General features: G+C 34.9%; 1 protein-coding gene across 1 annotated transcript; it reads left to right on the top strand.

Moving 5' to 3' along the window:
• Nucleotides 1-8383: 8383 nt before the first annotated feature.
• Nucleotides 8384-12778, top strand: LOC126979322 (uncharacterized). The gene is made up of 3 exons (XM_050828569.1): nucleotides 8384-8483; nucleotides 9574-9688; nucleotides 12436-12778. Exons 1-3 carry the CDS (start codon nucleotides 8466-8468, stop codon nucleotides 12657-12659), a joined length of 357 nt encoding a protein of 118 aa, XP_050684526.1. The 5' UTR covers nucleotides 8384-8465; the 3' UTR covers nucleotides 12660-12778.
• Nucleotides 12779-20197: the final 7419 nt, after the last annotated feature.

Here is a 20197-nt window from a genome sequence, read left to right as displayed (position 1 = left end):
TTCTTCTTAATCAGTTTCATTATCCTAAATGATATTTTCCACGTGCAAATGCGGAATTTGGTGTTCAAATTTCGAAAACGCCATATACCTATGTAATTTGAGGAGTTCCTTCAATCCTGAACCGATACGACTTAACGGACCTGAAGCTTAGAGCATACTTCTAACTTCAACACCAGCAACGTATCTCTGGAAACCTAGTGCTGCGGATGTCATCTGTAGTTAAGAATAAGGAAAACATATGACTTGTTAACCTCTTACTCTTTCGAAATAGGTTAAATAAGTGCCGCACACTAATGTAGTTTCATAATATAACTACAATTAAAATTAAATAGAGCGCTTCGAAGTGTATCGAGTTGACAAGAACAAAGATAAAAGATAACTATTGATAATCAGAAATAGCCGGCGTGAAATAAGACGTTATGTAATATCCCATAATTATGGCACTACCTTTATTAGGATGGTGGCACAGTGAGAGTCTTCGAAACATGAATAAATAATATAATACATTAAATAAAGTAATGTAAAGTACACATTTTTGTCAGCCGTGAAATTAAATTTTTGATAAAATACATATGAAAATTTGAAGAATAGTAAATACCAAGTAGATATGAATCAGTGGTTCGTTTTGAAGATACTCCAGAAGCTCCAGCTCTAAAGTTTTCGTACTCTCGAATAACAGAGGCTGTCGATAAGTTAATGGAGTTAAAACCAGGTTGACTCTACAAACAAAAAATGCATTTTTTATAATAAGGTTCCAAATTTTGGTTTTCTGCACTTGCACTTTCTGCTACAACAACAACTAATGAATATCTTAAATCTAAAAAATATCTTAAATTAGTTTAATTATTTTAATATCTATTGTTCCTGTGATATTTTCTTCCTCCTTCACTGCGAGTGAATAACAATTTTGAAGCAGAACATAGAATTATTTTATATAATTTTTGAGCTGTTTGTATCTCAAGCTTTACAATAGTGTTGTTCTAGCCGGTTTCCTTTCTGGTTCCTGTGATAATTTCTTCCTCATCCACAGCGATTGAATAACAATTAGAAAGCCTGCCTCACTTTGATTTAAAGGTTTTATTTTATGTTTCGATCGATTTGTTATAAACAAAGTTATGAAAGACTTATCAGTATAGTAGCTCTTACTTTTTGTTTAAAACTTTTGTTCTATGAGCCACTTTATTAAAAAATAACGCAAGTAGGATGATAACTAAAGTTTTACGGCCTTAGAAGTAAAATTGGCTTAAACTTATACCTTAGAATAAACAAAAAATATCCAGAATGTTTACAAATAGACATTTTACTTACGATTGGTTTATTCATACTTATAACGTTTCCCGCGTTTATTTACAAGGCTTGATATTCGGAAAATTTTATTACGGTATTGACATTATTGTCACAGGTGTTGTCAGCAATATAGTCAACATTTGATGCCTGCTAAAATTCTATTTTCAAGCTTGTTTCACTACTTTGTAATCGAAATACAATAGCTTAGGTAATCATATAAATCATACTCCAAATATTCAAAAATCCACGTTCAAGTTTTCACTTCTGCCGGCACTCTCGGAATGCATTACACCCCCATACTTTATTTTTATTATAATTAATTTATGCCATAAATATCATTAACTTAGTATGTACCGCGTATATGTCACCCGAACCCGGTTTAACCCTGGTTTAATGTATCAAAATACCGCGAGGCCTGTTGAGACCAATATCATGATCATCTGTGACTCTCTGTTTTGCGTTTTTTGGTTTTGTAAGTGTTACACAGTACTTCAAAGTGCTTTTAACAGTAAAGTCATATAGGCCGAAAAATAAGCCTTGTTTAACAAAACCGACAACAATCAGCGGAAAAATTTAAACAGTCCGACACAGAAAATAATCTAACCAGTGGGAGGCTCCTTTGCACAGGATGCCAGATAGATTATGGGTACCACAACGGGTCCTATTTCTGCCGTGAAGCAGTAATGTTTATGGATTACTGTGTTTCAGTCTGAAGGGCGCCGTAGCTAGTTAATTTACTGAGAAAATGAGACTTGATATCTTATGTCTCAAGGTGACGAGCGCAGTTGTAGTGCCGATCAGAATTTTCGACTTTTTCAAGAATACTGAGCGGCACTGCATTGTAATGTGCAGGGCCTATCAGTTATTAGCTGAACGTCCGGCTCATCTCGTCCCTTATTACTATAAAATAAAAAAACTTCCCATTTAGTTTCCAAAAGGACAATGACCAAAATTGGTACCAAAAAATCTCATGCATCAAGACCAAAAAAAATTGTATAGCAATTATTTTCATATCAGCATCGCGTGCTCACAAATTCGCGCAGCAATCTGAAAACTGCTAAGTACCTGGGTTTGCTTGAGCCAGTTGGAGTTAGAAGACTTGATTGAAGATGCTCAACAATCCAATGAAATAGGGTAAGTGCGTTATAAGCCCAGTCAAACTGAGGCTATGAAATTGAAATATAACAATCCTTAAAATGGACGATAGCCCAACAGGGCTTTAAGCTGGTACGAACCACTGGATCAAGTTGCATAACCCACGGGTGGTTTCTGCGGAACGCCAATACATCCAACAAAAAAATCCTAAGAATTTTAATATGGAGAATGGATGTAGACCAGCGTAAGGATGGATTCGTTTATGTTGATGACGTCGTTTAGTAATGTGTGTCGTGAATTAGGGAATCAAAGACCGAAACCAATTAGATGCCACGTGGACAGATTGCTGTACTATTAGTGTCAATGTGTCAAGAGTTTCCCGCCGCCTCCGCTTAAAGTTAAAAAACATATGCTATGACATTGGTATTGCGAAGACATAATATTATGTAAGTCCCAAAAATCGTCATAAAATCATAAAAAATGTATAAAATAAGAACGTAAAATCAACAAAAGGTTACGTAACAAACTACTTACACCAAATACAGTCGGGGAAAATATTGGTAACAGTAATTAAAAATTAAAATGTGATTGCTTTTTGTATGGATTGTTGAACAAGTTGCTTAGGAAATCCATTTATAAAATGTTATAGTTATAGTCAGGCAAATTCAACACCCTGACGTTAGCTGGTCAATTAGACTATTTGTATTCAACTTCAGCTATCGAGCCTCTTGTAACTCATATGACGTCTACTGAACCACAACCAATGGACGAGAATTAAATAAAATTCAATATATATAAAAGTCTTAAGATAAAAAAATCTCTCTGATTGTATAAAAATAATTTACACATTACACGTTATTTAACTAAATTATGAGGTATAATATTGGGTATAATAATATTTTCATTGGTTGTATTCAATACCTGCTTTATTACTATATTGGTTTTTCTACAAACGTAAAATAGCGCAATGACAATTTTTTTAAGAGATTTTGTTTTATCAGGCCAAAGGTAAATAATAACAAAAAAAACTTACGTTGGATGAGGGCAGCGCATCTATTATAACACTAGAAATAAGGGATTGTTGTAACTAATTCTAGTAGGCTTCATAAGATACATAATAGCTTTAAGGGTAAATGTATACACTTCTACAATAAAGTCCCAGCCACTGTTCAGGCATTATCTATAAATAAATTTAAATGTTTTATAAAAAAATGGCTGTGTCGTAGATCCTATTACTCCACTGCTGAATATCTAAATGATTGGACAGCCTGGGACTAGATTGTGATTATTTTATAGCGATAGAAATGACTGTACAATATTGTATATTTTTATTGAAAAGAGCGCAAAAAAAAAGAATGCTGGGAGAGTTTCTTGCGCCGTTTCTTCTCTCTCAGAGCGCCATTTGTTTCCGAAGCGGTAGTAATATCTAGTAGTATAAGAAATGACATCAAAAAGATTTCTAAAGGAATCAATTTTGAGAAAATAAATGCCTTTAATGCCTTTTCATGCAGGACTGATCGTAATGAAGATCTTTTGGGGAAGCCGTCCGTCGTCAGTAGACGTCTTTCGGCTGATGTTGATTATGATGTTGATGACGCCAAAGAAGAATAAGGCATTGCGTGCGTACAAAAGTACACATACTCTCTTTTTGTGTAAAGCAAATTAATTAAATTAGATTATTAAAGTCATGCCACGCTTCAAAGACGCATTTTCATGGTAGGTACAATGAGCATAACTTTGATTATGTCAAATTTTATGAGTAACTAATTAACTAACCTTCCTGCAAGAGGATCAATATTTTGCAAAAGTATTAGGTATCACATTGGGATTTAAATACGAACAAACAAACATTCATATTTACATAATATTAGTTGACCCGACAGAAAATACTGATTTTTATGAATTTGTCAATAATATTTCGTAAAATGGTCCCTGTTGTTATAATGAAAGTGTTTCACAGCAGAACTGTCAAATCGTGCGTCAATAATTTCTCTAATAGAAAATATGTTCATACAAAATAAATATATTGGGAGTAAAAATAATTATGGGTGCCAAATCAAAATAAAAACTACCCTATCTCTCAAGTTGGACCAAGCGAGCAAATATTATGCTTAGTAAACTTACGTTAAAATGTGGAATGAATCCTTATGGAATCCTCTGAGACTTGTGTGGAGTCGACGTTGAGTTAGCTGGAGTAATACAGCCAACATTGTACCCAGGACCTTTGTGCGTGCAATGAAGAACTTAGCAGAGTGATGTATTTGCGTACCGCAGTTCCATATGTTACAATTTGAAGAACGTAATATGACACCACCGATACATATGGAACGACGACGAGATCCACACGATTGTTATAACAAAAGTTATAAGGAATTGCTTTCTTCTCTTGAATTTATAATAGAATAAAAGTCCCTTAAATTCTGTACAAATTAGAACAAAGACTTAACTAACTTTTTAAGAGCGGTGGGGAAATCAAATCCATTAATAATTTACGCATATAAAAGATTCGTTTATTTGATTACAAATACACACTGACTCACACACACATAACACATCCTTATTCATCACTATCACACAGCCAACGCACACATGCATCTTATTTCTTAGTACACACTTTTAAGTATTTAGAATATGCTTATGATTATCTGAAGATAATGTTATCATCATATCAGCCGAAAGACGCCTACTGCTGGACAAAGGCCACCACCAAAGATCTCCAGGATGATCGGTCCTGCGTTGCCCTAATTCCGTCGATTTTGACCAGATCATTGGTCCATCTTGTGGCCTACCAACACTGAGTCTTCCGGTACGTTGTCGCAATTCTGGGGTTTTACTGCCCCATCAGCCACCTGTCCGTCAAACTGCTCTGCCCACTGCCACTTCAGTTTCGCAATCATTTGGGCTATGTTCGTGACTTTGGTTCTCCTACGGATCTCCTCATTTCTAAATCGATCTCGTAGGGAAACTCCAATCATCTCCATTGCCCTCTAAGCGACCATGAGCTTTCATATCAGAATCATATTTAGCGACCAGCTCGTTATAATGTTATATAAGCTGTGGAAGAGCGAAGTCTTCTAACACAGATGCTATAGTGCTTACAAGGAGGCTCCAATCGTGAATATTGATTTATGTACAAACTTTGTTAACAAAATAAACATTTTGTATATTTTTTCTTAGAGCAGATATCTTGTTACATAATATCAGAATTGTGTATTACTGTAATATTTTCCCACTTTTCGTAATGTTTTTGTTGTGCAAGTAAGTCACTTTTGTATCGCCGGAATCTAAATGTTTTTCTTCTGTTCATCATTCAAAACTAGCTATATTTTCTTTCCTCGAAACAACAATAAGTGTCTAAGATCTTTTCTTTATTTAAGGTGTTACTTAAGTAAAGAAATACTAACAGATACAGTTTGTCAACAGAAAGTATGGTATTGTAATGAGTGAAAGTCCGAATCGATACAGAAAGTGGAAAATTAGAATTTATTACCTTATCGTTCGAAATTCTAAATAAAATTTACTTTTGAATAGATTGGTTCATTTGATTAGAATAAAGGCTTGCATTTGAAAACTTTCCAAATAATACGAGAAATCTCTAGATTATTTTAGAACAATCCAAATCATAACAACTTGCAACCACCATAATGCACCATGGGAGCTTTCTACCTATTGCGACATACAAACAATAAGCGTCTACAACGTGCAGTTTTAGCTGCAAAGTGTAGTACGAGTTCATGGGGCACACTAAAAGTTTTTCTTCTAGCTAATCGAAACTATTTGAATTTCGAATGTTAAATTTTTTGTAACATTGCAATCTTCTTAGTAATAAAAAGAACAATTGGCGGGAAAGCATTTCTCATCACACATCAAAGTTCTACGTACGCAACGAAAATGGAATTAAGTCGAAAAATATTTTAGAGCGATAATTTTTTATTATTTTAAAAGTTCTCTCTCTCCGCAAGACTGTACCGCTCGTCTTCAAAATGCTTTTGGAAGAGAAGCACCTTGCTTGAGCACCGTGACGCGATGGTTTACTGAATTTGAGAGAGGTCGGGTTCCTTTACATGACGAATTTCGTGAAGGGTGGCCTTCAACTGCCGTCAACGAAAATAATGTGGCAACTGTTAAGCGGCTAATTGAAGAAAACCCACAGATTACCTATGAGACAATTCGAGGATTATTGGGGATTGGTATGAGCCAAATTCAGAAAATTATACACGACGATCCGTCATGAAATGACAGCGGAGCAGAAGCGGGCTTTTTTTTTATTGAAATCATAATAAATAAATGAGGACGTGTTACGACTCCACGCTAAGTGGTTAAGCCGAATTATGTTAGCTCTATTCATATTTATGAAATGAATCGTGTAATTTGCTCGCTAATAGAGGGAGGCTCCTTTGCACAGTAGGCAAAATAATGGGCACCACAATGTTGCCTATTTCTACCGTGAAGCAGTAATGTGTAAACAATACTGTGTTTTGGTTTAAATGGGCGCCGTAGCTAGTGAAATTACTGGGCAAATTAGACAACATCTTATGTCTCAAGGTGACGAGCGCAGTTGTAGTGCCGCTAAGAATTTTTGGCTTTTTCAAGAATGCTGAGTGGCACTGCATTATAATGGGCAGCACGTATCAATTACCATCAGCTGAACGTCCTGCTCGTCTCGCCCCATACCATCATAAATAATAACAATAATAATAATGAAAACAAAGCTACGTGGCGGGCGAGGATTGTACCGGTGGCTTTGTGATGAGAGTCAACGGTTCAACCTATTGCTACACCAACGCTTTTAAGATTAGTAATCAGTAGTTAGTAATTCTAGTATTGCCTAGATATTCGTTTTCATAATCTGTTGCAGATTACAGAATAATTAACAAAAAGTAGCCTGAATTGATTGCCGCCAAAAGTTACGCCGTGCTGCGTTTATTAGCCAATTTACATCTCAATTAATAATTACAGATATTGTGTAATTATGAGTCTACTTGCTGCCGAGGTTGTTTTAATAATGTATTTATGACACGGTGGCTTTATTTGATTAGTTAAGTAACTTTTAGGGCTGCGTACACAAAAAATAACATTGTTTTTAAATCACTTCGATAATTAGTCTGTTTAAAAATCTTTTTTTTTTTTTGGAGAGGAGTAAAATACACCTACGTATCGAAGACCCCGAATCAGGGGCCAATATGTGGGTGGAAACATACCCTACCGACTAAAAACCTCCTCTGTGCATTAGCACTTTAGGGCTATTAAGCCCTAAAGGCTTTTACCGCGAAGCCGAGCGAGGGCCTTGGAGGCCCTTTTGGACCTGTGAGGAGATCAAATACTGAAAACGTTCTCAAAGTAAAAGTGGAAAACAGTTTATTTATAATACTAATTAAATTTATAACCATAATTTACGAACGATGCGGGACTCCAACCCGCGACCTCTCGGGTTCCGTCCGTGAGCTCTTTCCAACTGAGTCAACCGTTCGAGTACGCATGATTCATAAATTTTGGTATGTATTGTTACTATTGTTGTGGCTCTATCTGCAGGATCTACTTAACAGTTGATAACCTGGTCAACCTCAATAATTGCATATTAGGAAATTGACTTGAGATGTCGCTCTTTCAAATCTAAACAATTGTTAGATAAATAACACAATCAATCAACAAAGAGTGTCGTTTTCTTTCGATAATTGGACGCAGTTCCTGAAAAACGTTTCAAGCCACAAACACCACATTTTAAGGAATTCGTGTTTAATAAATATTAGTGTATTCAATGCATGTGGGTTAGGCTACTAAGTCATAATGTCATTTAAAGAGTGACAGGGCCATTTTTTGTCAGTTGATATTAATATCGTTAAGACAACCCCACCACAATTCCTTATTTTAACATTTCCAGAAAAATTCTTATCTTAAAATTCAAACTAAAATTCATTTGACTTTTAAATGCGTCATAGTTTATCCATCATAGACAAAGCTTCATTCAAAGCATGCCCAATTGCCAATGTTCACCGAAGTGTAAAGCCGTAGAAAGTGTTTTAAATTCGTTTTCTTCTTATAAAAGGCTGTTTGACACGAAAACTGGCATTGTGCCGAGTGATATGGATTACTACACGTTGGTAAGTTTTATGTAACGTGTGTTGACACTTGGCGAGTTCCGACCTGGTTTAAGTGAGGTCAAGACCAGTATTTTGGTTACTCGATAAAGCTTAAATATTATTAAGTTATAAGTTAGATAGGTGACAGCCTCGTGTTAGCCAAACATGAAAGTAACAAATAATCATGAGGTGAAGAAAACTAACATGATTAAACTACATGGATGGTCTTATCCAATAACTAACTAAAATTAATTATGCGAATTAAGGTTTGCTCGCATATCATGAAATTGTATACACTTGTTTTCAGGCATACGGAATAATATATAGAGTACATATTGTTCCGAATTCTTTAAGATCCTGAGGTTTATCAATGTGTTTATTCTTCCCACAGTTGACTTTTGAACTCAATTTATTTTTTTTTTCTTTTTTCCTGAAGAGCTGAATTCGCACAACATGCCACAAATAAGGATATCATCACCACCAGTATGTGTGACGTTCCTCCACAGTGCGGTTTTCAAGGAACTTTCTCCCACGTACAACCAAGCTGTGAAATTAACTTCCTTGTGCGGTGTTTCCAGGACGATGAGACATGGGTACCTTTAAAAGGAGCGCACGACCTTTTAAAAGGCCAGCAACGCTCCTGTGATTCCTCTGGTGTTGCAGGAGGATATGAGCGGCGGAGATCACTTAACAACAGGTGACCCGTACACTCGTTTGTCCTTATCTTCCATAGAAAAAATATGTTACCAGTGTCCTATGTCATACATTTCACTAAAAAAAATTTGATCAGTATCTATTTCACTTGGGCCTGATTTCTTATATTGGATTACAAGTCAATATATCAATTGGATTTTCCAATTATTTGAATCCAATTTTGTCGTCAAATTGATATTGGTACTTACCCTTTAAAAAAATTATGTAATTCTTTATTGAACAACATGACACCAGATCATTATTGCATACCGCTTAATTTCATTTACATTTACTTATCAATAGTTTTTAGCTGTATTTAAACATATGATTACTTATTCGTTTTTGTATTCAAACATTTAAGTTCAGCTGCAGTACTTTGTTACTTTATTATTCTAACATTTTTCAAATTATTTTTCAGGTAATTTTGGCAAACCTACTATCAATCTGCTTTGCATGGTCTCTACCATTTTATAATGTTCGTAGACCAGTTAGAGTTACGAGGTTTGCTCCTATGCCACAGAGGCTACAGTTAAGTAAGTAAACTTATTAAAATAACAAATTAAAAGCATAAATAGTAGATTTTACAACGAGTGCACAAAACGAACCATTTTTATCCGAGCTGATAGTAATAGAGGATGAAAAGACGACGAGTTATAAACTCATTTAGATTGCGAGGAAATAAAACAGTAGTATAACATGGACATTTTTAACAATTTTAGCAAATTTGAAGAAATTAATAAACGCACGAAAAAACAAGACCTGTTTCCCGCCCCCTTTTTTTTTTTAATCTTACGACATTGATATTAGGCATGGGCTCCAGACCTATACAGCCTACTATTAAATTAATTTGGTAATATATATATTTTTTTAATTAATTTAATAACCTACCGTATTTTAATTTAAATTTTAATATCTTTTATGTCTTAAAAAACATACGAGGCAAATAAATTAAAGTAAATATCTCTAAAAAACAACAAATTCTATCTCTGAACTTTTTATTGTGTTTGGCTGTATGGCTCATTTTCTTTGCCTTAATATAGATACATTTATGAGTAGATCCTTTTGTGCACAAAAATCAATTTTGTGCAGCCTATATCGTGCACAAATAAGCAATTTCAGAGCATGAGAAGTGAAAAGTAAACATTTTCAAGTTGTCCTTGGTGTTTTCTACCCGAAGTGTAAACAACAAGAGCCGTATTTCTACTGCACCGCTGTTCCATCATTCGCCCTCTGTATATATTTATTTGTCTTTTTATATGTTCTTGAAGTGAAAACTTGCGGCGTTGAGGACTTTTCTTGGGATGGTATAAAATATCACGGCAGGACACGTGACCTGATCAAAAATTCGAAAGACAGTCGTTGATGTTATAGATGAAAGATTTGTACTTCTAACTAATTGTACTTCGGCTTTTTAGACTATTAATCATATTAATCATACGGTCATTCATGGACCAATGGTTGAATCATTGTGATTGCGAAGCCGAAACATCGCGAGGTCGAGGGATCGAATCTCAGGCGTGAAATATTTTTCAAATGAAAAGCAAAAAGTTAATGTGCAAGTTTTAGTTTAAATTAAGTTTTAAATTAAATAATTTTAGTGTAGTGTAGTCTCGTGTCACGGTGTACGTAATTGAACTCCTCCGAAACGGCTCTACCGATTTTCGTGAATCTTAGCGTGCATATCGGCTAGGCTGGAGAGTCAGACAACATCTATTTTTCATCCCCCTAAATGTTAAGGGTGGTAACCCCTAATTTTTTTTTTTCATTTTTTTGGATAATACACACAACCCTAAATTTTCAACCCTCTACGATCAAATCTATTTTTGTATCGCGATTTAATAATATTCTGTTCCATCCATAGATCCGCTATTGCGCGGTTGCAAAATGGCAATCGAATATAATAATTGTAGTACGATATATTTGGTAGGACTGAGAATCGGTTGCATCCCTAATTTTTTTTTTAATTACTTTATAGGGCAATACAACGTCTGCTGGGTCAGCTAGTTTATATTATAATATTTTGATTTAAATATTTATAAATTACAATGCACAACGTTTATGTTCAATTGTTCACTTCTCCCGTACTTTATTTTAATTAATTGATGCCATAAATATCATTGACTTAGAATATACTGCGTACAGGCTACCCGATAGCTCGTTAATGCATCACTAATTTTGATTTGTCGATGTGTGCGTTTATGGTTTAATATACCAAAATACTAAGGAGTATCAAGTGTGTCTGACTGATTCCTTTAGAATTCTTTTTGATGTCATGTCTAATATACTAGATACTACTACCGCTTCGGAAACAAATGGTGCTCTTAGAGAGAAGAAGCGGCGCAAGGGACTCTCCAAGCATTCTTTTTTTTTGCGCTCTGTTTAATAAAATATACAATACTGTACCGTCATTTCTATTTCTATAAAATAATTATAATCTAGTCCCAGGCCGTCCAATCACTTACATATAGATGTTAAGCTATGGAGTAGTAGAATATACGACAAAACCATTTTTAATAAAAAAAAGCGAATTTGTTTATAGATAATGAACAGTTGCTGGGACTTTATTATAAAAATGTATACATTTAAAGCTATTATGTATCTTATGAAGCCTACTAGAATTAGTTATAAGCAATCCCTTATTTCTAGTGATACAATAATGAAAATCACTATTAAGAGCAAAAAGGTGACGATTTTTGTGACGTAGACTTTTCGAATTTAATTATTTGCCAACTGCAAGGAGATTTATTCTACTATTAACAAACATAAAACAATAAAAAAGGATTGTGTGGTTTTTGTGAAACCACGGTAAAAGTGTAACTTTTTTTCACATTATAGACATTTAATTAAAAAATTTTGGAATAATATTCCATTAAGGGTATAAAAATCACTTTATCAATCATAATTTTATACTTGGAAAATTGGAATGATAATAGGAAATAACAAAAGTAGACTAAGTCTACAACTAATATTTTTATCGAACTCTGTGTCTTAGCTCTAATTAAAAATATTGATTGAAAAGGATTACATTAAACACTGTCAAACAACATTTACATTAAACACTGACAAAAACAAACAAAATGGCGTGGAGCACAGGCACAAATGAGTAATATTCTACACACTACACGGTCAGCTGCTGCGAACTATAGGCGCCGCCCGACCGTCACACGACATGCAACACACAGACGAAAAAGTTTGAAACGATGTAATAAAAGTTTCATTTTAATAAAAGTTAATGTTACAGAATATATTGTCCTAATTACGTTTTTATGTTTGATTACAGTTCCAGTTCGCCACGAGCCTTGGCACAGACCGAAACGCGGTCATATACATCACGATTACGACTATGACCGCGGCCACAATTCTGACCGCGATTCAGACCAAGACCACAACCACAAAGACACCAGTGGTGTCACAGGCCCCGTTCACACTTATGTGAAAACAGACAAGAACGCGAACTACAAATGGGGCGTAAGACACCACGTCGGAAAGAAATTCGCGTCGTAGTTAATGTTTATGGAGTTTTGTTTTTTAGTTTATTTAGTGTTTATGTGTGAGTTTATAATACTTTTACTTCTATGTTGATGTGTATACCAAAGAGCATTCATTAAAGTTAATTTAGTTTATTTTTCATTCTTTCAATAAAAAGTATTTTTTACCTTTCAAACCTCTTATATTATTAACGAGTCGCTCAGCGGTACGTTATTAATAATGTAATGGGGAAGGATCATCACCTACCATCAATGAACACCAAGCTCGTCTGTTACTGACAAAAATTAAATTGGCTCGTAGAACAACACGTCACAAGTGCTTCTTTGCTTCATAAACTTTTAAGCACAATATTTATTTAAGAAATATTTTTACATTAAAAAAATACCGATCGAATTGATAACCTCCTCCTTTTGGAAGTAGGTTAAAATACGTAAGTATCTTTCTCTATTCTGTGATCTCATATAGATTAATAACAAAAGCAGTACATTAACCTGTGCCGTGCAATATCAATTACTTCCAAAACCTTTATCAAATGTCACTTGAAATAAGTAGCACATACAAATGGATCATTTAAGTTGAGATTTGTATCGAATGTCTGCGGCCGACACTGGATACAGAATGGCTAAAGAAATATTAAGACAGAGCTCGACATGTGACATATTGACCATCCTAAGTTCTGACCTAGTCCCGCGTTCGAATCAATATGCATGACCATGAGATTCAAATACTATATTAGATATAATATCCATAGAACTACATTACATATATCCAGGTTGTCTAATTTCGGGGAAAATGTTGAGTGAATTGCATCGGTTATTATTAGTATCCTCTCCATAATTTTGCGTAAATCCGACTATATTACTAGTGTTAATCTTTTGGTTCTGTAATCATTGGATGATGTACCTATGAGATAAATTCATTAAATAGAATCAACCACAAGGGAGAGATTTGTCAATATTATAACATAAAAATATTCAGAACATCTTTTGTTAATGTACTACCAGTGGGAGGCTCCTTTGCACAGGATGCCGGCTAGATTATAGGTACCACAACGGCGCCTATTTCTGCCGTGAAGCAGTAGTGTGTAAGCATTACTGTGTTTCGGTCTGAAGGGCGCCGTAGCTAGTGAAATTACTGGGCAAATGAGACTTAACATCTTGTCTCAAGGTGACGAGCGCTGTTGTAGTGTCGCTCAGAATTTTTGGGGGTTTCAAGAATCCTGAGCGGCACTGCATTGTAATGGGCAGGGCGTATCAATTACCATCAGCTGAACGTCCTGCTCGTCTTGTCCCTTATTTTCATTAAAAAAAAAACTATGTAAATATTATAGAATTTAACACGCCCGCCGCCCGGGTTAGTGAGGTAGAAATGTATAATGCTACAATGACAGCTTTCACATGGCGCGGCGACCGTGCCGTGACCGTGTCTGACCCATGTTTATCCACTATAGACACGGTTTTGACGAGGCAACCGTCTGCAGTAATGAATTCACTTGTATAGCCTCGTTCAAATGGACACGGGCGCAAAACAGCAACGTCCAAAATGTAGTAGGTTCCTCGATAATACTGCTACCACCCCTACGCACCGCCCGGTGACCGTGCGTAAGCTGTGTACGTGAAAGAGCTTGCATGGCACGGAGCAACCGTAGGCAGTATGAATGTGAAAAGGCACGAACGGTGTAGCGCCTGACAAAAGCAAGATGCCATATAGTAGGTATTCAACATTCCTAGACCTGTAAGTATTCGAGAAACTGCTATGGGATGCAATAAGCGGAGATGTCGGCAGTCGTCAGATGACAAGCGCTTTGTCATCTTGAAAGTACGTCAAAAGCAGTAAGAGCAGATACAACAGCAGCGGAAGCTATTGGAATTCAGAATTGGAGGAAATTTGTATCCCTAGAATATCTTCTAGATATAATATATTAATTTCCTATGGCATTAAGACGATTAGTTTTTGGTGGGCACAAACTCTCATTAAGGAGTTTTCCAGACATCTTTTAGATTGGACAGGGTGACGTGAAATTTTGTACGTCACAGAATAAGTTTGGCTGTTCAAAGAGGTAACGTTCCTAGAATTTTGGACACTTTACTTCTGCTTATTATCTATATTAAGTAATTAGTTAGTAGTTGAATTTATGTACTTATGTTAATTATTGTGTTTATGTTAATTATTTTTATTTATTTAAAAACATCTGTTTTTATGTTAATTAAAGAGTATACTGTTAGTGTTGAAGTTTTCCAGGAAGGGATTAATGAAAAATAAACTACTTTAACTGTAAATTAACTATTTATTTAAAGGCTCTAAATAAAATTTACATCTGAGACTGTGAGACGCTGTAGCACAGATAATGTAGAAACATTGCCAAACATACTGACTGACATGTCTATGACATGTCTTTTCTTTTAGAATTGTGTTCTGTTGCATTGTCTATTCACAACAATATCAATTTTATTATCACCAAATTATAGTCACCTGTAGGTTTGTTGCACAAAATTTATATTAAAAAATACAGTATAATGCAAGAAATCAACAATTATGATAGTCACGCTCTATCTAAGTATTCATGTGTCAATGACACGCGATACTAACGAAATCCATTCACTTATAATTGCAACATGTTCGGTGATATAATATAACATAAACCTTTTTAGCTGTAACTAGGTCCGGCTGTAGTGTATCCAGAAAAGTAAAAGTATATCCAGGTGTGGCAGACTTCACAATTGAAATAAACTAGTTATACTACAACGATAACTAAGTTTCAATATTATTTTAAATATATATTCAGCACAGTTTTCCAGCTTCTACCAGCCGGCTCCTTTGCACAGAATTCCGGCTAGATTATGGGTACCACAACGGCGCCTATTTCTGTCGTGAGGCAGTAATGTATAAGCATTACTGTGTATCGGTCTGAAGGGTAGCTAGTGAAATAACTGGGCAAATGAGACAACATTTTATGTCTCAAGGTGACGAGCGTAGTTGTAGTGCCGCTCAGAATTTTTGGGGTTTTCAATAATCCGGAGCGGCACCGCATTGTAATGGGCAGGACGTATCAATTACCATTAGCTGAACGTCCTGCTCGTCTCGTTCCTTATTTTTAATAAAAATAAAATATTTTCTTTGAAGAATAATTGCTGTTTGTTCTACAAACAACACCGATTCCAAACAAATTCTTTAAAGAATATTTGTCTGTATGTATGTCCCGATAAGATTTAATTCTAATCTTGCATGAACAATAATAAGAATAGGCTGGGAAAACGCATAGTATTTTGACTACTTTATAGCGTTCACGCGGACAAAGTCGCGGGCGACGGCTAGTGTCAAGATATTTTCACTATCGCTGCTAGCCCTACGAGCACATTTGTAGTGCCGCTCAGAATTTTTTGGTTTTTTAAGAATCCTGAGTGACACTGCATTGTACTGGGCAGGACGTATCATTTACCATCAGCTGAACGTCCTGCTCGTCTCGGCCCTTATAATCATAAAAAAAACAAGAGACACACGGCGGCGTTATTCAGTTGCCAAGTAGTAATGAGGAAGCACTATTTCTGTTTTGAGTTTTTAAGGGGGGTACCCTTAAATGTTTAAATTACTGAACTATTGACATCTTATATCACAAGGTTATGTGCATAATCACAGTGGCGCACATATATTTGGGCTTACCATAAGTTGAACGTTATTCTCGTCTCGTCATCTCTTTTTATAAAAATAAACTCACAAACTTACGCAGCAGTTATTTAAATTACTACATACATTTAAAAATAAACCCATTTTTATACATATATTTATAAAAAAAAAAAACAACACTTCGTTCAAAATTTATTATTTTGACAATTTTAATATTTTTTATGACAAAAAAGGACGACACTGATTTAGTAATTTGAATAGTCTTAGTACTTGATCTGGTTTAGATTTCGTTTCTCGTAAAGACTTACGGTCTTACAAATTAACTTGGCATAAAGTTATAACTGATGATAAACAAAAAAAAAATGCAAAATGTTTACAATGTCGTTGACAACACTGTCAATACAATGATAACTTCTGATACTTTCTGGAGCCGATAGCGAGAATTCAAGAATAAGATCCTGAGCCCGCTGGCCGGGTGTCCGGATTGCTCAATTAACAAGCATTGGCGTTCAGTGCACCAGGAGGCTAATAGGAAATAAATAGACTTGAATACAGAATTGTATATTTATTTATTTAATTTTAAATTTAATTGTATTATATTATTTTACTTTATACATATATTATTGTAATTTTAACTGGGTGCATACCTCTTAATAAAGAAATATTATTATTACTATTATAATTCTGAAGTTTTCCGAATGACAAGCTGCCTTGCAAATAAACGCGGGAAACGTTATACGTCAGAACAAACCATTCGTGAGCAAAATATCTATTTGTAAACATTTTACATATTCTTGTTTTATGCTTAGTTATAACTTTATGCCAATTTTATTTGTAAGGCCGTTATTTGATAGATGTTAATATGTAGTTTTATTAATATTTTCCAACTAATTCAAAATAAAATACGGGCAAGTTAAAAATCCGGAGAAATCCGGATTATTCCGGACTGCTGGTAACCCGTGAGAGGCTACATACTAGTGGGAGGCTCCTTTGGACAGGATTCCGGCTAGATTATGGGTACCACAACGGCGCCTATTTCTGCCGTGAAGCAATAATATGTAAACATTATTGTGTTTCCGTCTGAAGGGCGCCGTAGCCAGTGAAATTACTGGGCAAATGAGACTTAACATCTAATGTCTCAAGGTGACGGGCGAAATTGTAGTGGCACTCAGAATTTTGGGTTTTTCAAAAATCCTGAGCGGGACTGCATTGTAATAGGCAATGCGTATCAATAACCATCCGCTGAACATCCTACTCGTCTTGTCCCTTATTTTCCTAAAAAAACCCTAGACAGGACAACCAAGACATTCCACCCAACGGTATTTGATATGCCTTACTCGTTAACGTGCGGTGCGGCTTAGGATTTTTGAAAAAACATAAAACTCTGAGCTGAATCACTTTTTATAGCTATCACAATAAAAATTAGTTTTACTACTAATAAGTTGTTTTTTATCGAGGGCAAGAATGGATACTGTCTCCCTTTCTTGTGCCGTTCCTTCTCTTTCAAAGCGCGAATTGTTTCCGAATACGTTGTTTTTAAAGTGATACCCTCACTTCTAGGATTAATACACAAATAAAATTTGAAAAACAAAATTTTTTGAACCACATGAGCCAAAACCTGAGAGTTGAACAAAGCAATCAAGATTTTATAACTATGCGTTACTCTTACGGTTGGCTCAGTTGGTTAGAGCACCGGCACGGAACGCCAGAGGTCGTGGGTTCGAGTCCCGCATCGTTCATAAAATTTTGTTTTTCAAATTTTATTTGTGTTTCCGAATAATATTTAGTTCAAGATGTCTGTGTCCCGGTGTCTAGAGAATACCAGCTATAAAATTCCCAACATAATGCTGGCTAGACACCATACTGGTTCTATAATGTCCATATTAGCTATAAGATTTCTGTAAAATGTTTGAACCTAATAAACCCTTTTAAATTAATTAATTGGTGATACAACTTTTATATGCATTAAAAATAACTCCAAAGGAAACATTTTTTTAAAATAAATATATCATTATGCATTTTAATTTACATGATAATATTGTCTTATAAATAAACCTGTATAGACGCGACACATGAGGTTAGTACCCTATTCAATGCAGTTTAAGCGTAACCTTACCCTATTTAGAACCAGTTGCTCTGCACGATCACAATGAACAAAGAATTGTCTGTCTACTTACGATAATCCATTTTAAAAATTAACATAAAAGTCAAACAATATATCGTGACTATAATAGAAATCAATTGATGCTTCGGTGAAAGTAAATTTAGATACATAATTTGTAATTACCAGTGGGAGGCTCCTTTGCCCAGGATGCCGGCTAGTGCATTACTGTGTTTCGGTCTGAAGTATTGCGTCGTAGCTACTGAAATTACTGGACAAATGAGAATTAACATCTTATGTCTCCAGTTGACGAGCGCAGTTGCTCAGAATTTTTAGGGTTTTTCAAGAACCTAAGCGGCACTGCATTGTAATGGGCAGGGCGTATCAATTACCATAACCTGAACGTTCTGCTCGTCTCGTCTCTTATTTTCATTAAAAAAAAATAATAACAGATTTTCTTCATACAAATTAAATACAGTATTCAGCAATATATTCCCATGATATTTTACGACTACTATACTCGCCAGTTCTATAGAACTGCTTAAGAAAATTTTTGACCTCTGAAATGTTTGACCTACGATATTTTTCACCTACGAAATTTTTCACCAATGAAATTGTTGACCTGAGAAATTTTTGAGCTATAAAATTTTTAACATATAAATTCTTGACCACTGAAATTTTTGACCAATTAAATTTTTAACCTCCTTGAAGAAATGCCTTAAGCTACAAGACAAAACATGATTTTTCAGTAACATGGATGTTCTGCACATCTAGGTGTTAATGTTAGGCAATGGCTCGATAGCCTTTTTCCTAGAATCATTGGATAGAACGAGAAGCACCCATTGCTTGGCCTTCGAGGAGTCCGGACTTAACGCCGGTTGATTTCTATGTCTGGGGTTACAACGTCAAATCTCTAGTTTACGACATCTCGCCTGTGTCAACTCAACTCAAAACAGGAATTATAAACTTTAACGTTACTTATTGTTAATTGTTATCACTACTAAACTGTTACTGGTTTTAAATTGTATTTTACTATTGAATTTTATGTTTTATTTGAATCGTGTATTGTTTTAAGTTAATTATAAATTTATTTCTAATACGAGTTTGCCGCCTTCTTCCTTTATGATCATTTTCTATGAAATAAGTCCTTAGTCGATATACAAAGAGAGCATTTTCTTTGGACGTATAATTATTATTTTATATTGATGAATAACCTTAAACCTTAAAATAAGTTACTATTTGTTTTTATAAGTCAGAAGGTAAAATTTGAGGGTTGGACTTAGTATCCCTTAGCACGAATTTGGTTGTAAAAAATACTGTAGTCCACGATTATGATGATACCACTCTTATTTCAAGGTAATGCAACGTTCTCAAGAAAATCACAAAAAAAAATCTTACCTAAAACAGGTAAATCACGTAAATAAATATCCCATAGCACGAATTTGGTGGTAAAAAATTTTGTAGTTGAATTTAAATTGATACGGTTTTTTAAATAAATTTTAGAAGTTCAATAATGACTTTTTTTTTGGGAAAAAAGCTAAAAGCCTGATACCTCAAATATGGTTCACTTATGGCATGCATAATGATTAATGAACATAAAATGGGGTTAATATTATCACTAATAGTCACCCTATCACCTACTAACGGGAATGCGTCGAAGTACCAATAACCCTGTAAATTTGTGAATAACTGGCAAAAGGAACAGGTGAACCACCTGTAGGTAAATCATAATCTGTCAATAACAATGCCAATATGAATTAATAATTTTAAGAGTAACACATCACACAACGACCTAATGCGTACCATAATACGATTCAACCCAAATCAT

This window comes from Leptidea sinapis, chromosome 1, assembly GCF_905404315.1.
Source record: "Leptidea sinapis chromosome 1, ilLepSina1.1, whole genome shotgun sequence".
NCBI lineage: Eukaryota > Metazoa > Arthropoda > Insecta > Lepidoptera > Pieridae > Leptidea > Leptidea sinapis.
This window is presented reverse-complemented; position numbering and strand designations above follow the sequence as displayed.